Genomic DNA, 14,109 nt, shown 5'->3' with positions numbered 1-14,109 from the left:
GTCATTTATGAGCATAACGTAATCACAGACTATTTATACACTGGCGATGGAATACGAAAATATTTGCGGCTATAAAATCGTGAATGCCCATTTTTAAACCCCGTGACAAATCTTTATTGTCAAGCCTAATTAATATATATATATATATATATATATATATATATATATATATATATATGTTAATATATATACACATGCATATATATATGTATATATATCTATATATTCCATCAAATTTTTATTTGGTATATCAGATATCAACACGCCATTCGATAAGAACAACGTTTTTGGTGCAAGTGAGTTAAGCTGCAAACATAGAGTTATTATTTTAAAACAATTACCAGTTCATGGTGGAGTTAGAGATGTGAACTCGATGGATAGAATAGTTAGAGGCAACCTAATTCGAAAAGGCAAACTTTTTATGGGATTACAACAAAAAAATAATTCCTGGAATTTGAATGAAAAATCATAAAGAAAAAAGGACACTTGAATATTAATGCTAAAAGCCTTAAGCATATGACGGGAGAGAAAATTTACCAACACACTTATTAAAAAATGCTAGTACAAATGGTACAATGGTAACCCTGGAGCGGCGCAGTAGTGCCAAAGAATATTACTCTTCTAGTTTAAGAGCAGCATAAAAGTTAATGATGAGAATTCGATGAAAAATTCAAACGAGAAACTTCAGAATCCGAAATAAGAAAAAAATGGATTACAAGCATATCCCTACAAGATTTTAACAGCAAAATCTAATAAAAATATCAAAAAGACAATAAAAAACCATTAGTGTCGTGCATCAGAGAGAGAGAGAAATTCAAAGAAAAAGGTCAAGTTTGAAGCTTTTAAAGGCAAAAACGGCGAAATGGCTACGGACAGCGTAAGGCCACATTCTAAACCAATTTTTCAGAGCACCCTTACTAAAATGATTAGCAGGCCAAACCAATTCTTTGAAATACGTGGTAAGTCAAAGGGACATTAAAATATCGCAGAAATAAATAACAAAGCAGGTCTCATATATGAAACTAAATTGAGTCCTAGACCCAAAAGAAATTATTTCTTGCTTAAATTCCAAAGAAACTGCGGGAGATGCCGCAACAGTAACTTTTAACGGAGTCATCCGTTAATGTGCATTTCAATGCAACAATTTCAGAGTGCAAAAATCACTCACCTTGTCTGCGCTCGGCGCCTTGAAAGCACTCGACCGGATATTGAGGGATCTGGGTTCGAATCCCGGTCAAGGCGAATGATTTTTACACTCTGAAATTGTTGCATATTTCTTGGTTATCATGGGATGTTGCTTTTAACCTAGAACCATATTGAGAGAGTATGTAGCTTAAACCAATGATAAAATGTTCATCAATCTATAATTGGGAAGGCTTTAACGTGACTAAAATTACAAAGACGGTATAAAGGGAGATACAGTTAATTATAATAGTTACATGTATATATTGTATATAATACTTAAGCCTCTGCTTTAAAGAAAGAACAGGTGAAATACTTGATGGATTATGCTAATTAGCGTAATCCATCACGCATTCTAAAATCAACGATATTGAATACAAAAGAGGGTGCAGTACCTTCAGGTTACATAAAATCTTCAACAAGATCTCCCGCTAATAAATAAAATACACTTATTTTTCTCCATTTAATGAATAAATACATTGATTTAATAGACAATGCTGTTTCACCAACTTCTATTACCTGCAACCTTTCACCTCCTTCTGTGCATATCTAAAATTTGCATTATTAAAAGTTGGTACGTTGAACATCTTATGAAACGCTACAAAGCTGAATTACAATGTGCGACGCAGCGAAAAACAATTGCCCAAAAACTGGGACAAGTTGAAATTAAATTTGCACTGAAAGTTGATAAAACACTTGGAAATCAAAATACATGGACACATTCACCGTGGAAAACCAATTCTGCGTTTATATTTTCCCAGTTCTCGTTTTTCACGAAAAATGCTAGAGCATTTCGTAATTCAATTCCTCTATTTGAATGCTTTCAGAGGCGTACGAATAATGATGTCCAAGCATAAAACAACGGAAAAAATTGACTGTAATGGTTTTCATTCCAATGATCACAAATTTGCCCTTCGTAATATGTATTAGTTTTGAAAAGGGAGGATTTGTGATTGGGTTAAACCATTAAAAAGGTATTAGAAACTACTTTTATGTTATAGGGCAAAACATAAGGAAAGAACAGATACAATATGTACTTCTATTGACATGCAAACAAATTTTCCTAAAGTCTGGTGAAAGTCAAAACAGTTGCTTCAGTTTCCAATCTGCTCTGTGCTTGAGAAATTAGAAATAATTGTGAATTTTCAAATTAGAAATAATTTTGAATTTTCAAACTAGTGTGAGAACATTATAAATTCTTCCTTATCTCAGAAATTAAAAGAGATAAGAATGCAATAGATATTAATTTTTCAATTAATTATATCTAGATAAGAATAGGATAAGGACTTATGAACCGTCAATTTTCTTTAAATTAAAATTTGAAAAACTAGCTATATAGAAAGAACTTTAATCTTCGGAATCTCGTTTGCTAACGACATTCTGCTAGGACCTCCTATTTCTTCCATCCTGTATCATAATAATCAGAATACTAACTTAATTAGGATTAAGATTACGAATTAAAAATGATGATACTAATTAATCAAATATTACACGGGCAGTAAGAGAACGAATTATAATGGCATGGGTTGTTATTTTGTGCCAAATGCGAAACAAAAATGTGCATGTATGATATAAGACATTAAATTGTACCTTTGTAAATTGTTTTGTTCAAATTATAGCCTCAATAGGGCTCATGATTTATAAATTTTACCTCTTCTGTACCAGGAGTATTTTGCAAGATAGCTTGCCTAGCTACAAACTTTGATTATTAATTTTGGCTCCATTAGATGTGGAATGGCGAATAAAACGGCTGCCGCTAAAGTTAAGAGGCGGCCAGACTAAGCTCATGTCTTTAAAACACCAATTCCCACGTCATCTCATTTGCATTACTGAAACAAGAGTTATTGTTACGTTCTACGTCTCAAAACCCCATGCGAAAACATTACAATCCATTAAGTAACCCAACAAAAGGTTAATGTGCTGAGGAAATATTCCATTTCAGGGAACTTACCCCGGAGAAATGGGTAAAGATATGTCCGTAGAGAACGCATGAAAAGATTGACATGTTTAACATTAATTTTGCATAAAAATTCAACAATTTTCTGTAAAATGAATTGTGTTAAACCTATATAAATATAATTTCCATTTTAAGTTCGTATTTATATATATTATATTGTTAATGTACAGAATGGTGCTATTATATAAATGCTGGGTTAAGTAAAACCAAGGCATCTCAATTTCCCTTTAATCTCTTCCGAAAACAGTAAGGTATGCCAAATATTTATGAGAAATTGTATATTCAGCTTAATATTTCATATTATGACCCAAGGATTTCCGTATGATCCCCTAGTCTATTGGTAGAAACGGCGTTTTTCCTGGAAACCTCTGAACAAAGCAAACGGTTTATAAAGTTTCTTTCCAGTTATTTTGCAATTTTTCATTTTATTTTGATGGCACTTCCTGGTATATAGACCAAAAACGATTGTTGTCAATGCTCCTTAACAAAGATACTACTTTGAAATTGAAATGACTGTACAATATAATATTTGCCGGTAAATGGTAAATTTGTCTACTGTTTCTCGGATTGCCATTGAGGAAAATAAGTAAAATATTACTACTCAACTACTTATCGAAAAAATATAAACGTGCACTTCACTGTTTTATATTAATGTGCAGTTTCTTGTACCATATAGGCACATAGCAAGGTCTGCGTAAGGCCTTTTTAGACGGTAAAAATAGTATAAAACGTTTTGTATTCGCTTATGAGTAGCATGACAACTAGGTTAATGCATTAAGTTTTAAAAATATTTCTCTATAATATGAGCAAACACGCAAGTATGCATATAAAATTTTCTTCAAAACGGCTTTAGGGATTTCGTTAGCCCTCTAAACTCTAGGTTTTTTATGAGTTTCAAATTCATTGACCTAGGTTTCATCTTTGTAAATTTCCTCTGTGGGACAAAACTGCGGCAAATTGCATAAAACATACGCTGTCGGAACCTCTGTTACCTTCGTTCCACTTCATGTTCCACTTCACAGCTTGCCTCGAGTGTCATACGTTTACCTATGGAGATATTGTTTTCTTTTCTAGTTGTTTCGTCAGTTAATTTTGAAAAACGGTTGTTATAAAAGAGTGGGGAAAAATTCCGAGTTCTTATGATTATGAGTGAAGTCAATTTTATATTGATGTAGCTTTGAAATATGTATATAAAGAACGTTTTAAGATAATTAGACTAAAACTAAACTTAATTAAGATCAAATCACCCATCCCCAAAATCGAGTAATCCTTGTAAATTAGATATTAAAAACGAGATCAAAGATGTTGACGAAATTAGATGAATATACCGTTTTCGTGCGTTTACACTGCGATTTACCTGGGTCCTCATTTTGGGAAAACACATTTCATAATCTCGTTGTCTCCCATTTAGAGTAGGCTTCGGATGGATACAAACATAGCACACCTACATTTGTCAGCCAAGCCTTACACGACACAATATGTCATTGACAGCTAAATCCTTCTTCTATATTGCGTATATTCTCCTTTTCTTTAACCCATTCAAAACATCAACAAGGTTTATATAAAAAGTACCGGGTAACCTTTCTGATAAAAAAATTACAGCTATTGCTGGAATGCCTCTAAAGTCTTCAACTATATCCCTTGAGCGTCGACACCCTTTTGCCAGAGGTTTTTCCACAGCTGGAAGGCTTCCTGTTAGGCAGATTCAGGAAGGTCCCCAAGGGTACGCGTGCAAGCTTCTTTGACGGCACTTAGCGTCCCATGGTGGTGTCCTTTGATGGAGGATTTCCCTTTTGAGAATGGGAAATAGTCTGCTGAGGAATAGGTGCCAAGTTGAGACTGTAGGGGGGTCGGGGAGTTTTCGTAATGTCGTGGCAGGTCTTCGCAAGCAGACACTCGACTATCCTTTTGGTCGTCCGTCAAGACCTTCGGGACAAGTTTAGCGTAGATCTTTCGCATTGCCAAGTTTTCTGCGATAATGGTGTGCACTTTCATCTTATCAATGACAATACGATCTGCGATCACTTAACTGACGGACAGATTTCAGCTACTAACGCACACGTTGTCATCAGTTGTTGATGTCAACGGCCGTCCAGCCAGGGGCTCATCCTCCACACCCTCTCAATCATCTTTAAGAGCTTGAGCCACTTAAAAACTGCAGTTGGTGACATTCTTTAATCCTTGAACACTTGGCAACTCATATGCAAGTTCTTTGTACCCGATTTCTCCCCAACAATACAAAATTAGATAGCGTAGTACTGTTCAATCATTCGCTACATTTTGCGCTTGCACCGAGTCACTCGACTAGGGTCTACTAAAAAATTATCTAGCTTAACGAACACTCACAAGCAATTGTTGCTTGACGCGTGTTGAAGGCAAGGCCTTCGTCCACCATCGAGCCTGTGCAGTGCGAGCGCGCAGCGACGGACAGCCATTCAGTAAAAAATTGTTATTGACACTTTTTATACACACCTTCTATCATTTTTCTCACTTTAGCTCACTTACCTAATCTTCCACCCTCTATCACAGTCTTTAGCTTGCGGCCATTGCCGTTCAAAATTCTCTGCATCGACATTTCCTGCCTCCATTGGATTTCTAATAACAATTCTCTCTCTTCCCTCACCTTGCCTAGTATTACTCGTACTTATTCATTTGTTTTCCTTTCGTCCATTTTACCTTTTTTATCCTTCTCCACACCCACGCCTCTTAAACCTCCAACATACCCCCATCATTTTGCTCGAATGACTAAGTCCCTTTGTCACACAAAACCATAGGTCATGTCCAAATTTTCACTAATCTTTCCTTAACATGTAGAGAGTATGCACAAAACCTTTTTGCAAAAAGATGCATCACTCCTATGCTGCATCCACTGAAAGTATTTCCTCTTTTTTAATAAATAAAGTAAGTGCACTTTACACTTTAAGGTTTTACTTTGTGGAATTTTTTGATGTCCATATTAAATGAGTTTGTAATTTTCCACAGACTTTGAAAGTCTGCGGAAAATTATAAACTCATTTAAAATGGAAATAAAGTAAGAATTGGATGGTTGGAGGCGTCGCACGTTGGTCGTGCATAACAAAATGTATGCCGAAGAACAATGTATTTTCTTTTTCAGTTCAAATAATATTTAGGTCATTGTTTGGATTCTGTACTTAAAATATTATAAAATTAATAATAATGATTAAATTGGTATCTGCCAATACATTTTTAGTCCCTTAGATTACTGATTATTTTGGGCAATTCAACTGTTTTCTGTTGCGAGATAATTATTTTTGTTACTTGATATTGACTTTTGAAAAATTAATTTGGGAAGCTAGAAATTTAATCACAAAATCGTTATTTTTATTAACTAAATAAATAGTATGGAATGAGAGCTTATGAAATAAGAAGTAACTGGAATATAAATTAGAGGTAATGATTACAGGATTAATGTCTTTTCTAATACTTATTGGCTCCTTAAAGTTTTGTGAAAAATTATTTAAAATTAAATTTTTCCAAATGTTCTCACTCTGATGAAAACAAGACCAAATTAATAATTCGTCAATATTTCGATGTTGGCTCAAAAATGGCCTCCGATCCGCCTTATGCCGTTAATCTAGGCGATTTTGAAAATAAGAGACAGTAAAATCTTTTATGGATAGTAACGAGTAGAGTTTGGAATTACAGGTATTCATTAGAATAAACGCCGTGCAATGCATGTGCGACAGCAGAAGTGCAAGAATTTATTTAAAATTTCAACTCCTGTGAAAATACAGTGGAATCACTTAACTGGTTGTGAAAATAATTCATATTTACATGTTTAATGATATTCACCTTTAGTGACAAACTCAATGCCATTAGGAAGCCGAATATTTTCATCAATTAAATTATTAAAAATTTCTTTGATACGGATCCCAGTCTTAGTTCTATAAAGACTGATACATATACTGTATATATTATAAGCAAGTAGACCAACAAAAAGATTGACGAGAAAAACTATAAGAGGTTACTTTCTTCATTTTAACGATGACAATATGTTCTCGTATCGTTACTCATAACGTCCTAGGGGGATATTGTTTTTTTAGGTGCCACTTGATTCCGATAGTAGTACGCTCGTACACTCAATAAATATTTTCTTTCATACTTCATCCGAGAAAAAAAGAAGGGGCATTGCAATACCCGCGAGATGAATGCATTTAACGGAAAAAGGTTCACTTTGGCGATCCATTTACTCCGATGACCACAACTCGAAGCATTGAGTGCCGTCGAATATGCATTATTTTACCTAATCCTGATGCTTCCATTATCCTTCCCGCCTAAAACTTGTCCCTTGCCGGTGAAGCAGTTGGTGTGGTCTCTTACGTTCGGCCTTTTTGTGCATTCTTTGCAGACCCAACTAAGACTCACGAATCACCAATAATGACTAAGCAAATAAACAAATATGCAGGGGCAAGCTGTAGAGCAGGAATACCGCTGATCTGATTATACTTTCCTTGAGCACTTGCAATGAATTTTGATTATATTTAAGCCTTTATCACTGATTGCTTGATTCAGGTGCGATTCATCACATCCGACGAAATTATAACAGTGGGTGAATATAATAATAGCAGATAAAGAATGCTACCATTTGAAAATGAAATAAACCACGGATAACTCCTTCTAAACTAAAAAAAGTAAAAAATTAACTAGCACAGTTGGCTCCATTTTCCTGTAAATGAAATATGTATCATGCCCACACGAGCAGAGCGGAGATGCTCTTTCCTTGCGCGTTACCCGTGGCCACAGACCGCCAAAATCCCGGAATGGGAGCTTTTACTTTTTTTATCTGGGGTTTTTTACTTCCCTGAATACTTGCTTTGAATATTCAATTAAAATTTTGAGGAAGTGAGATGAATTTTTAAAAGAAAAACCACAATGTTTTCGTTTGGTTAATTTAGCCAGATATGGAAGCATTCTAATCCCGGTGAGTATTCGGCAATCGATTCCTCGTCAGCAAAAACACTAGCTTGTCGCAGACGGTAATTAAGGTGATTTCCGGTTTAATAGTAGCCGTATATAACGCAATCGATATTTCCTCTGAAATAGGCAAAGGAGTTGGACGCTTATACGTGGCGAGTGGAAAGCTTAAGATGTATTTCACCTAGCAAGGAAAGTAATACGGAGGAGTTTAATAGAGGTGGAGGACTCTAGCCAGAGGAAAATTCATCAGTATGACAGACTTTTGATGAAGAATATTGAACGAGAATGAGAAATTGAGAGGGAATGATAAAAATTTAGCGACGCAGTTTGACTTCAGAGGAAGATTAGTTAACATATTTCCACTTCGCCATCTCGAGTTTTACAAAACTGCACAAAGGAGTTGGAAGGGGAATGCGCACTCTTCTTAAAAACAATTATGTACCATGAATAGTAAAATATCCAATAGAGTACGATTATGAATATTTGGAATAATCTTTTATACGGTTAAGTATTGAATTTTGAACCTATCAAATTTTACATTTATGCGTGAAATTTTGAGCGATTAACTTGGATTATTATTTATCTAATTATTCCCTTATTTAAAAAATTATTTTTCTTAGTAGCTAAACCCGGAAAATAATGTAATAACAGCAAGGCCAGCGATATACAAAATGGGGACGGGAAAATACGAAAAGCTACTGTGATACATAATTTTGTAAATCGTTTATGTAAATAGTGTAATAGACAACATTTTCAGTAGATACTTGACCGAGGGGATAGCAATGACTAAGAGATTTAAAATATCAACCGATTTAAAAGAGAAGTAAGGCTCAATTAACTGGGCTTCAGGTTTATTACCGTGCTTATAGTTTTCTACACGAGTTATTATTTTAATTACTTTAGCGGACAAGCTAACTTTAGTTATAGAGAAGTGCATTTACGGACTTTGATGGGAATTCCGTCAGAAGCGCTCATAATACTACGTGGACTTAAAAGGATCTTAGAATTACGATTCTTTAAAGAAAACTTATCTAGTAGAACAATGATGCTAATGCCTCTATAAAAAAATAGTGGGTTACTAGCGAGATCTTGATCAGGATTTCCATTTCAAATAATAAGTAGGCGTTGGAAGAGCAAGACTTTGAGTCTGATCCAACTTTGGCAACATTTTCCGAGGAATCGCATCTACTCGTTTTGGAGAGTCGTATCTGGGGACACAATCCCCCACCGTCCCGTGCGAGCAAGCGTGCGCCTGAAAGATGGGAACGTGTCATACAGGCGATCCACTGCCTTCCCAAAAGGCGACCGTGAGCCCTCAACCGCGGAGCGCAGAAGGCCCACCGGACACCTTGCAACTCCGTCAACGTCACCCCGGGTGATTATCGGCTAATGGTTGCGGGGGGAGGGAGGCAAGGTTTGTCAGGGAAAGAGGGCGTGGGCGGTCAGGGAGTGTGGAAGGGTGGAATGGGTGTCGGAGAAAGGAGAAAATGCGGGCTAGGTTGAGGGTGACCTATGGGTGGTTGGGGGCAGGCGGGAGAGGAGAACGAGAGGAGGGCCCAGAGGAGGAGGGGTCGAAGAGCGGGTGGGGGAAAGCATCGGGACCAGACGGCAGATCGATACCAAAGCACTACGACCAAATGGCTAGGGACCCTTAAAACTCGGGGTGGCCATAGGAAAAAGCTCGCCTCCTCCCATTCACCCCCACCCCACACCGCCTTACCCGTGCTCTTCACACCTTTCATCTGCCTAATGGCTCTTCCGGTCGCCTCGCGATAGTAACTTCCTCCTTCGATTTTTTTCGGAAATATATTTTAACTCGGCTTCATTTCTTCCTCTCTGTCCCTCCCTCGCCTCCTTCCCTCCCCTTGTTCAGTCCCACGACCCTTCCCCGGACGGTCCTTTTAATGCCCTCCTCTTCCTCTTTTTTTCCTTTCATTTCATCTTTATTCTCCAGCCCCCAGTCAAACCCCATTCTCACACTCCCAGTTCAAGTTTCCTTTAACTATCAGATCCCAGGCTCCATTGTCGACGTGGGTTCCCGGGTACGGCGTTCCGATTTCGCTCCCAAATCTTCCCATGTTTATATCTTTCGCTCGGGCGGGCATCGGCGTAACACGAGTGGGACTTGGCGGCCTGGGCGACGTATTTTCCCACCCTTCGGGGCCGGAAGTCATGCTGCCGCTTCCCACGAGTACAGTTCCGCCCTGGCGAAACACACCACGTTTTTACATTTCCCTCGCTCAAGGGCCTGAGTTTTCTACGGCCGGGTGGGAATTCAAAATTTCGTGAAAATTGCCACCTGCTAAAGGGAAATGCAGGGGGACGAAAATTTTCATTCGCTTTGTGCCCGCGCCGTCGTAAAAATTTCCGACGCAATGCGATAAAAATTAATGTCCAGGCGATACTCGGGTCGATAACGCGCAGGCCTTGCGGAGTCAATTTCGATGGGTTCGAATCCCACCTCAGGCACAGATATCACACTTGTCCACGAATTATATACTTTAGCTACACGGAGAGATATAAACCTAAGCTATTGAAGCATTTATAACCCAAATATACCATGACTATAATATGTAAGGAATGGCATTTAAAATTTTGTTTCGCCTTTGAAAATTAAAAAAAATACTGACAAAAATAAATACTTAATATTTACTTCACCTGATAAAAAAATCCGACTTCGAATCAATTATTGAGAATAAATAAATAATAATCATATGGTGCTTCCTCGTGGCGAGCTCTTTCACTGCATACCATTTGCCAATGGTTTATTAAAATCTATCAGTACATAATATAAATGTTGCAATATTTAATTGAATTTAATTTTAATTAATGAATATTTATGCATCCTGTTTTATTTTGCACAATGACACTTCTGTTTGTGCCAAACACTTTTTTTAAATGAAGCTTTTAATTTAGCTTTGCGTTAATTTCCAGCCTAATCCAAAGAGAAAAAAAGAGAGTTCTAGAATGTAGTTGAAACCCCCGTTCATATTATTTCTGGGCCTTTTTTTTCCGTTTACGAAGGACAAAACTGCTTTGGACGACGTGCACGTACTTCCTACCTTTATTATTTCGTGCCACCAAAAATTAGAAACTCCGATTTCATCTCGCTGACACATCTGACAGCGCAAAATGCCGCGTTGTCATATCACGTGGATACATTTTCATTTTGCTAGGAAAATTATTGCCCTTTGTGGCCACATTCCCATTTTATACCTCTCCCTTAACAATCTAAGATAATCTTGCGCTGATAAAGATTTCATTTTCCCATCGGTTCCATATATTTCGCATCACTTTCCAGATCCCTCGATGCTCCCGTTATCTCGAGCCTCATCCTTTTGCCGCGTTATCTCCCTTGTTCTCTATCACCGTCAATCATTTAGTTCGCACAGAAGTTACGGTCTTTCCACCCTCCAGTTCCCCCCCTACCCCCAAATACCCTCTCCCCCTTCAGGGGATTTCGCCGTCAAAGACTCATCCGAATTTTCCTCCGGTACCCGAAACTCACCCAGCCGTTTTTTTAATCACCCAACCAACACCCGCCCACCCTGACTCCCGAGTTCGCTAAATTTAATGGAGCCGTCTCCTCCTACCCCCATTTCCGTTCGCTCCGCCCAACTCTCCCTCATTCACGTCACCCTTCCTCTCCATCCTCGTCCATCCTCCTTCCTTTCGGGCGGGGGTACAATCGAATCGATGCGTTCGATAATGCATCCGTGTGTCGTCAGTATCTGGGATGCAGGCTCATTACACTTAGAGATGCACGCCGCGTCCTTATCCTTCCCTCCCTCCCATCGACGCCGCCCATCTCCTACTGTCGTTCCCTCCCTCTATACCTTCTTTTCCATTTTCATCCCTTACTCCCTCCTCACAGGTAAAACCCCTGACGGATGGCTACGATCCTCGGTCAACCCTCGGATGATTATTTTTTTCACCGGTCGGCAGAATGCTTCGAGACTGGGAGGAACTCAACGTGGAATGGCATCGCCGAGACAGGAAGAGGAACGGAATCAATTTCTTTCCGCTTCATTTTAGCGACCGCGGAAACTACAGCTGAAGTGATGGTGTTAAATGAATTCGCATCGATATGACTGCTGGAGAAACGGATACAAAAATAAAAACAACGATCTATAACATTTATATCGAGATCATCCAGTTTATATTTTTGCCTACGCTCGCGGTGACTAATTCTCAACTCATAGAATAATGGATGTGCGGCCACAGATTCATGATGAGTTTTTTAGGTTGTAGGTGAAATTCTCTTTCGCAACAAATCCATCCTCGCACTGCATTATGTTGTGTAAATGGAAAGCCTCTGTATTCTACTTCAAAGAAGCATTGTACTGTACCATTCAGGCTTTAACCAAAGGTAAAATTAAAATAATTACATAATAATAATTAACGCAAATTATCGTGAATCAGCTCCCAGAAAAAGTACCAGAATTACCTAAATTTTGTCAAAATAGATGGATTGATTCTCATCAATACGTATCTCTTTAATGTCATGAAAAAGTCTTAAAACATTCTTTGCGAATGATTTTACTCAGGCTAATTGCAGGAAGCGTTTAATAGTTACAAGAATATTCCTATCTTCTCAGAAAATAATATAAATAACGATAACAGTTAATGATTATTAGTGGCTAAGTGCGCTGGGAAGCTAAAACCGTCGTTGCTGCATCGTACTTAAAAGCCAAAAAATTATATTAAGTAAAATATGAAATATAAATGCAAACAATTCGTGAGAAAATGAACACGTAACTCCGCAAAAAATTATAATTGGAAATATCGCGGATCGTCATTGTCACGATTTCGACAGTATCACAAAGGATTTAATTAAGAAGATTCTAAAAATAATACTCTCTAATATAAACGAGTCGTCTTTGTACTCGATACGCTTGCATAATACGAAAAAAATACCGCCCGGGAGGAAATGATTAGACACTACCTTATTATGCAGAAGTGGAACGGGGGTATTTTCTAGATTCAAGGAATATGAAGTATCTCATTTGCGTATTTTTGATAGGGTTGTCTCCAATAAAAGAAGAGAATCTAAGCATAGCTGTATTAACTATGAAATGATTCAGACTATTAAGAAGGAAACGAGAACCATGATTCTACTTTTAGGTAGCATGTAGCGAGTGACCAATTCTGTGGTAATCTTACCATATTTCTAATGTTGTTAATGTAGAGAAAAATAAGTAAGAAAATGATTTTCTTATCCTAGACGAAAGATGTTTTGAGATTCTTATAGTTAGTTGCCTAATAATTTTATCCTAATTGAACTTCTTCATAACGACCATTGACTTAGTGTAACGTAGAGACGAACATTATTCCAATACATTGGAAAATAAATAATTCCATCTTTGAGTTTTTTCTTTTTCCGAGAAATGAATCTTGTTCAAAGGTTTTCCCTGACTCTCTGCAAATGTGCTGCTCCAACGGTACTCCAAGAAACTTTTTTCATAGCCCCAAAATTCCCGCTCCGGAGTCTTTTATTTCATCTTTTCTTTGCTTTTCATCTCCCATCTCTCTATCTAATTCCCATTTTCTTTCATCCTCTTCCGAAACCAGGAAACGATGAAACGAAATGAAGGCAATCCGCAGTATATTTATAGGAAAGAAGAATGAAACTGCTTTTTTGATGAGTGGGTGTAGGAGTGGGCTGAAATGCATTTGAATATTAAGTCTGGGGAAAGTGAAAGTAGAGGATATCAGAAGTTTCGAGAGAGGGATATAGGTAAATGATCTTTGGTCGGATCCTCCCGTCCCTCAAAAATCTCTTTTATATTTATAAATGGGCACCGGAATCCATATTTAAAACTAGAAATCTAACTTTACCCAAATTCTTTCCCTTATCTTCTTAAGCCACCATTTCGGAAGGTTTAAGTCTTATAGGTTATGCTTAAATCGGTTTCCATGAATATTGAAAAATTAATAAATAGGTAAAATGATTCGCGGAATACGTGACGTGGGGCAAGCACGAGAAGCCGCTTTATTTATTATTAACGTTTTTTATAAAGCATTCTCTATTC

The 14,109-nt window shown here is 37.5% G+C and overlaps 1 protein-coding gene across 1 annotated transcript in view; it reads right to left on the bottom strand.

Moving 5' to 3' along the window:
* The window catches only part of kon (chondroitin sulfate proteoglycan 4-like protein), a 54,907-nt gene extending 44,752 nt beyond the window's left edge, over nucleotides 1–10,155 (bottom strand). The window contains exons 1-2 of the mRNA XM_071596274.1: nucleotides 10,045–10,155; nucleotides 6,030–6,056 (exon numbers count right to left, since the gene is read on the bottom strand). Of these exons, the coding sequence (XP_071452375.1) occupies nucleotides 6,030–6,056; nucleotides 10,045–10,155 (138 nt within the window). The remainder of the gene's footprint in view (nucleotides 1–6,029; nucleotides 6,057–10,044) is intronic.
* Nucleotides 10,156–14,109: the final 3,954 nt, after the last annotated feature.

This window comes from Hetaerina americana, unplaced genomic scaffold, assembly GCF_022747635.1.
Source record: "Hetaerina americana unplaced genomic scaffold, ioHetAmer1.1.p SCAF_1, whole genome shotgun sequence".
Lineage (NCBI taxonomy): Eukaryota > Metazoa > Arthropoda > Insecta > Odonata > Calopterygidae > Hetaerina > Hetaerina americana.
This window is presented reverse-complemented; position numbering and strand designations above follow the sequence as displayed.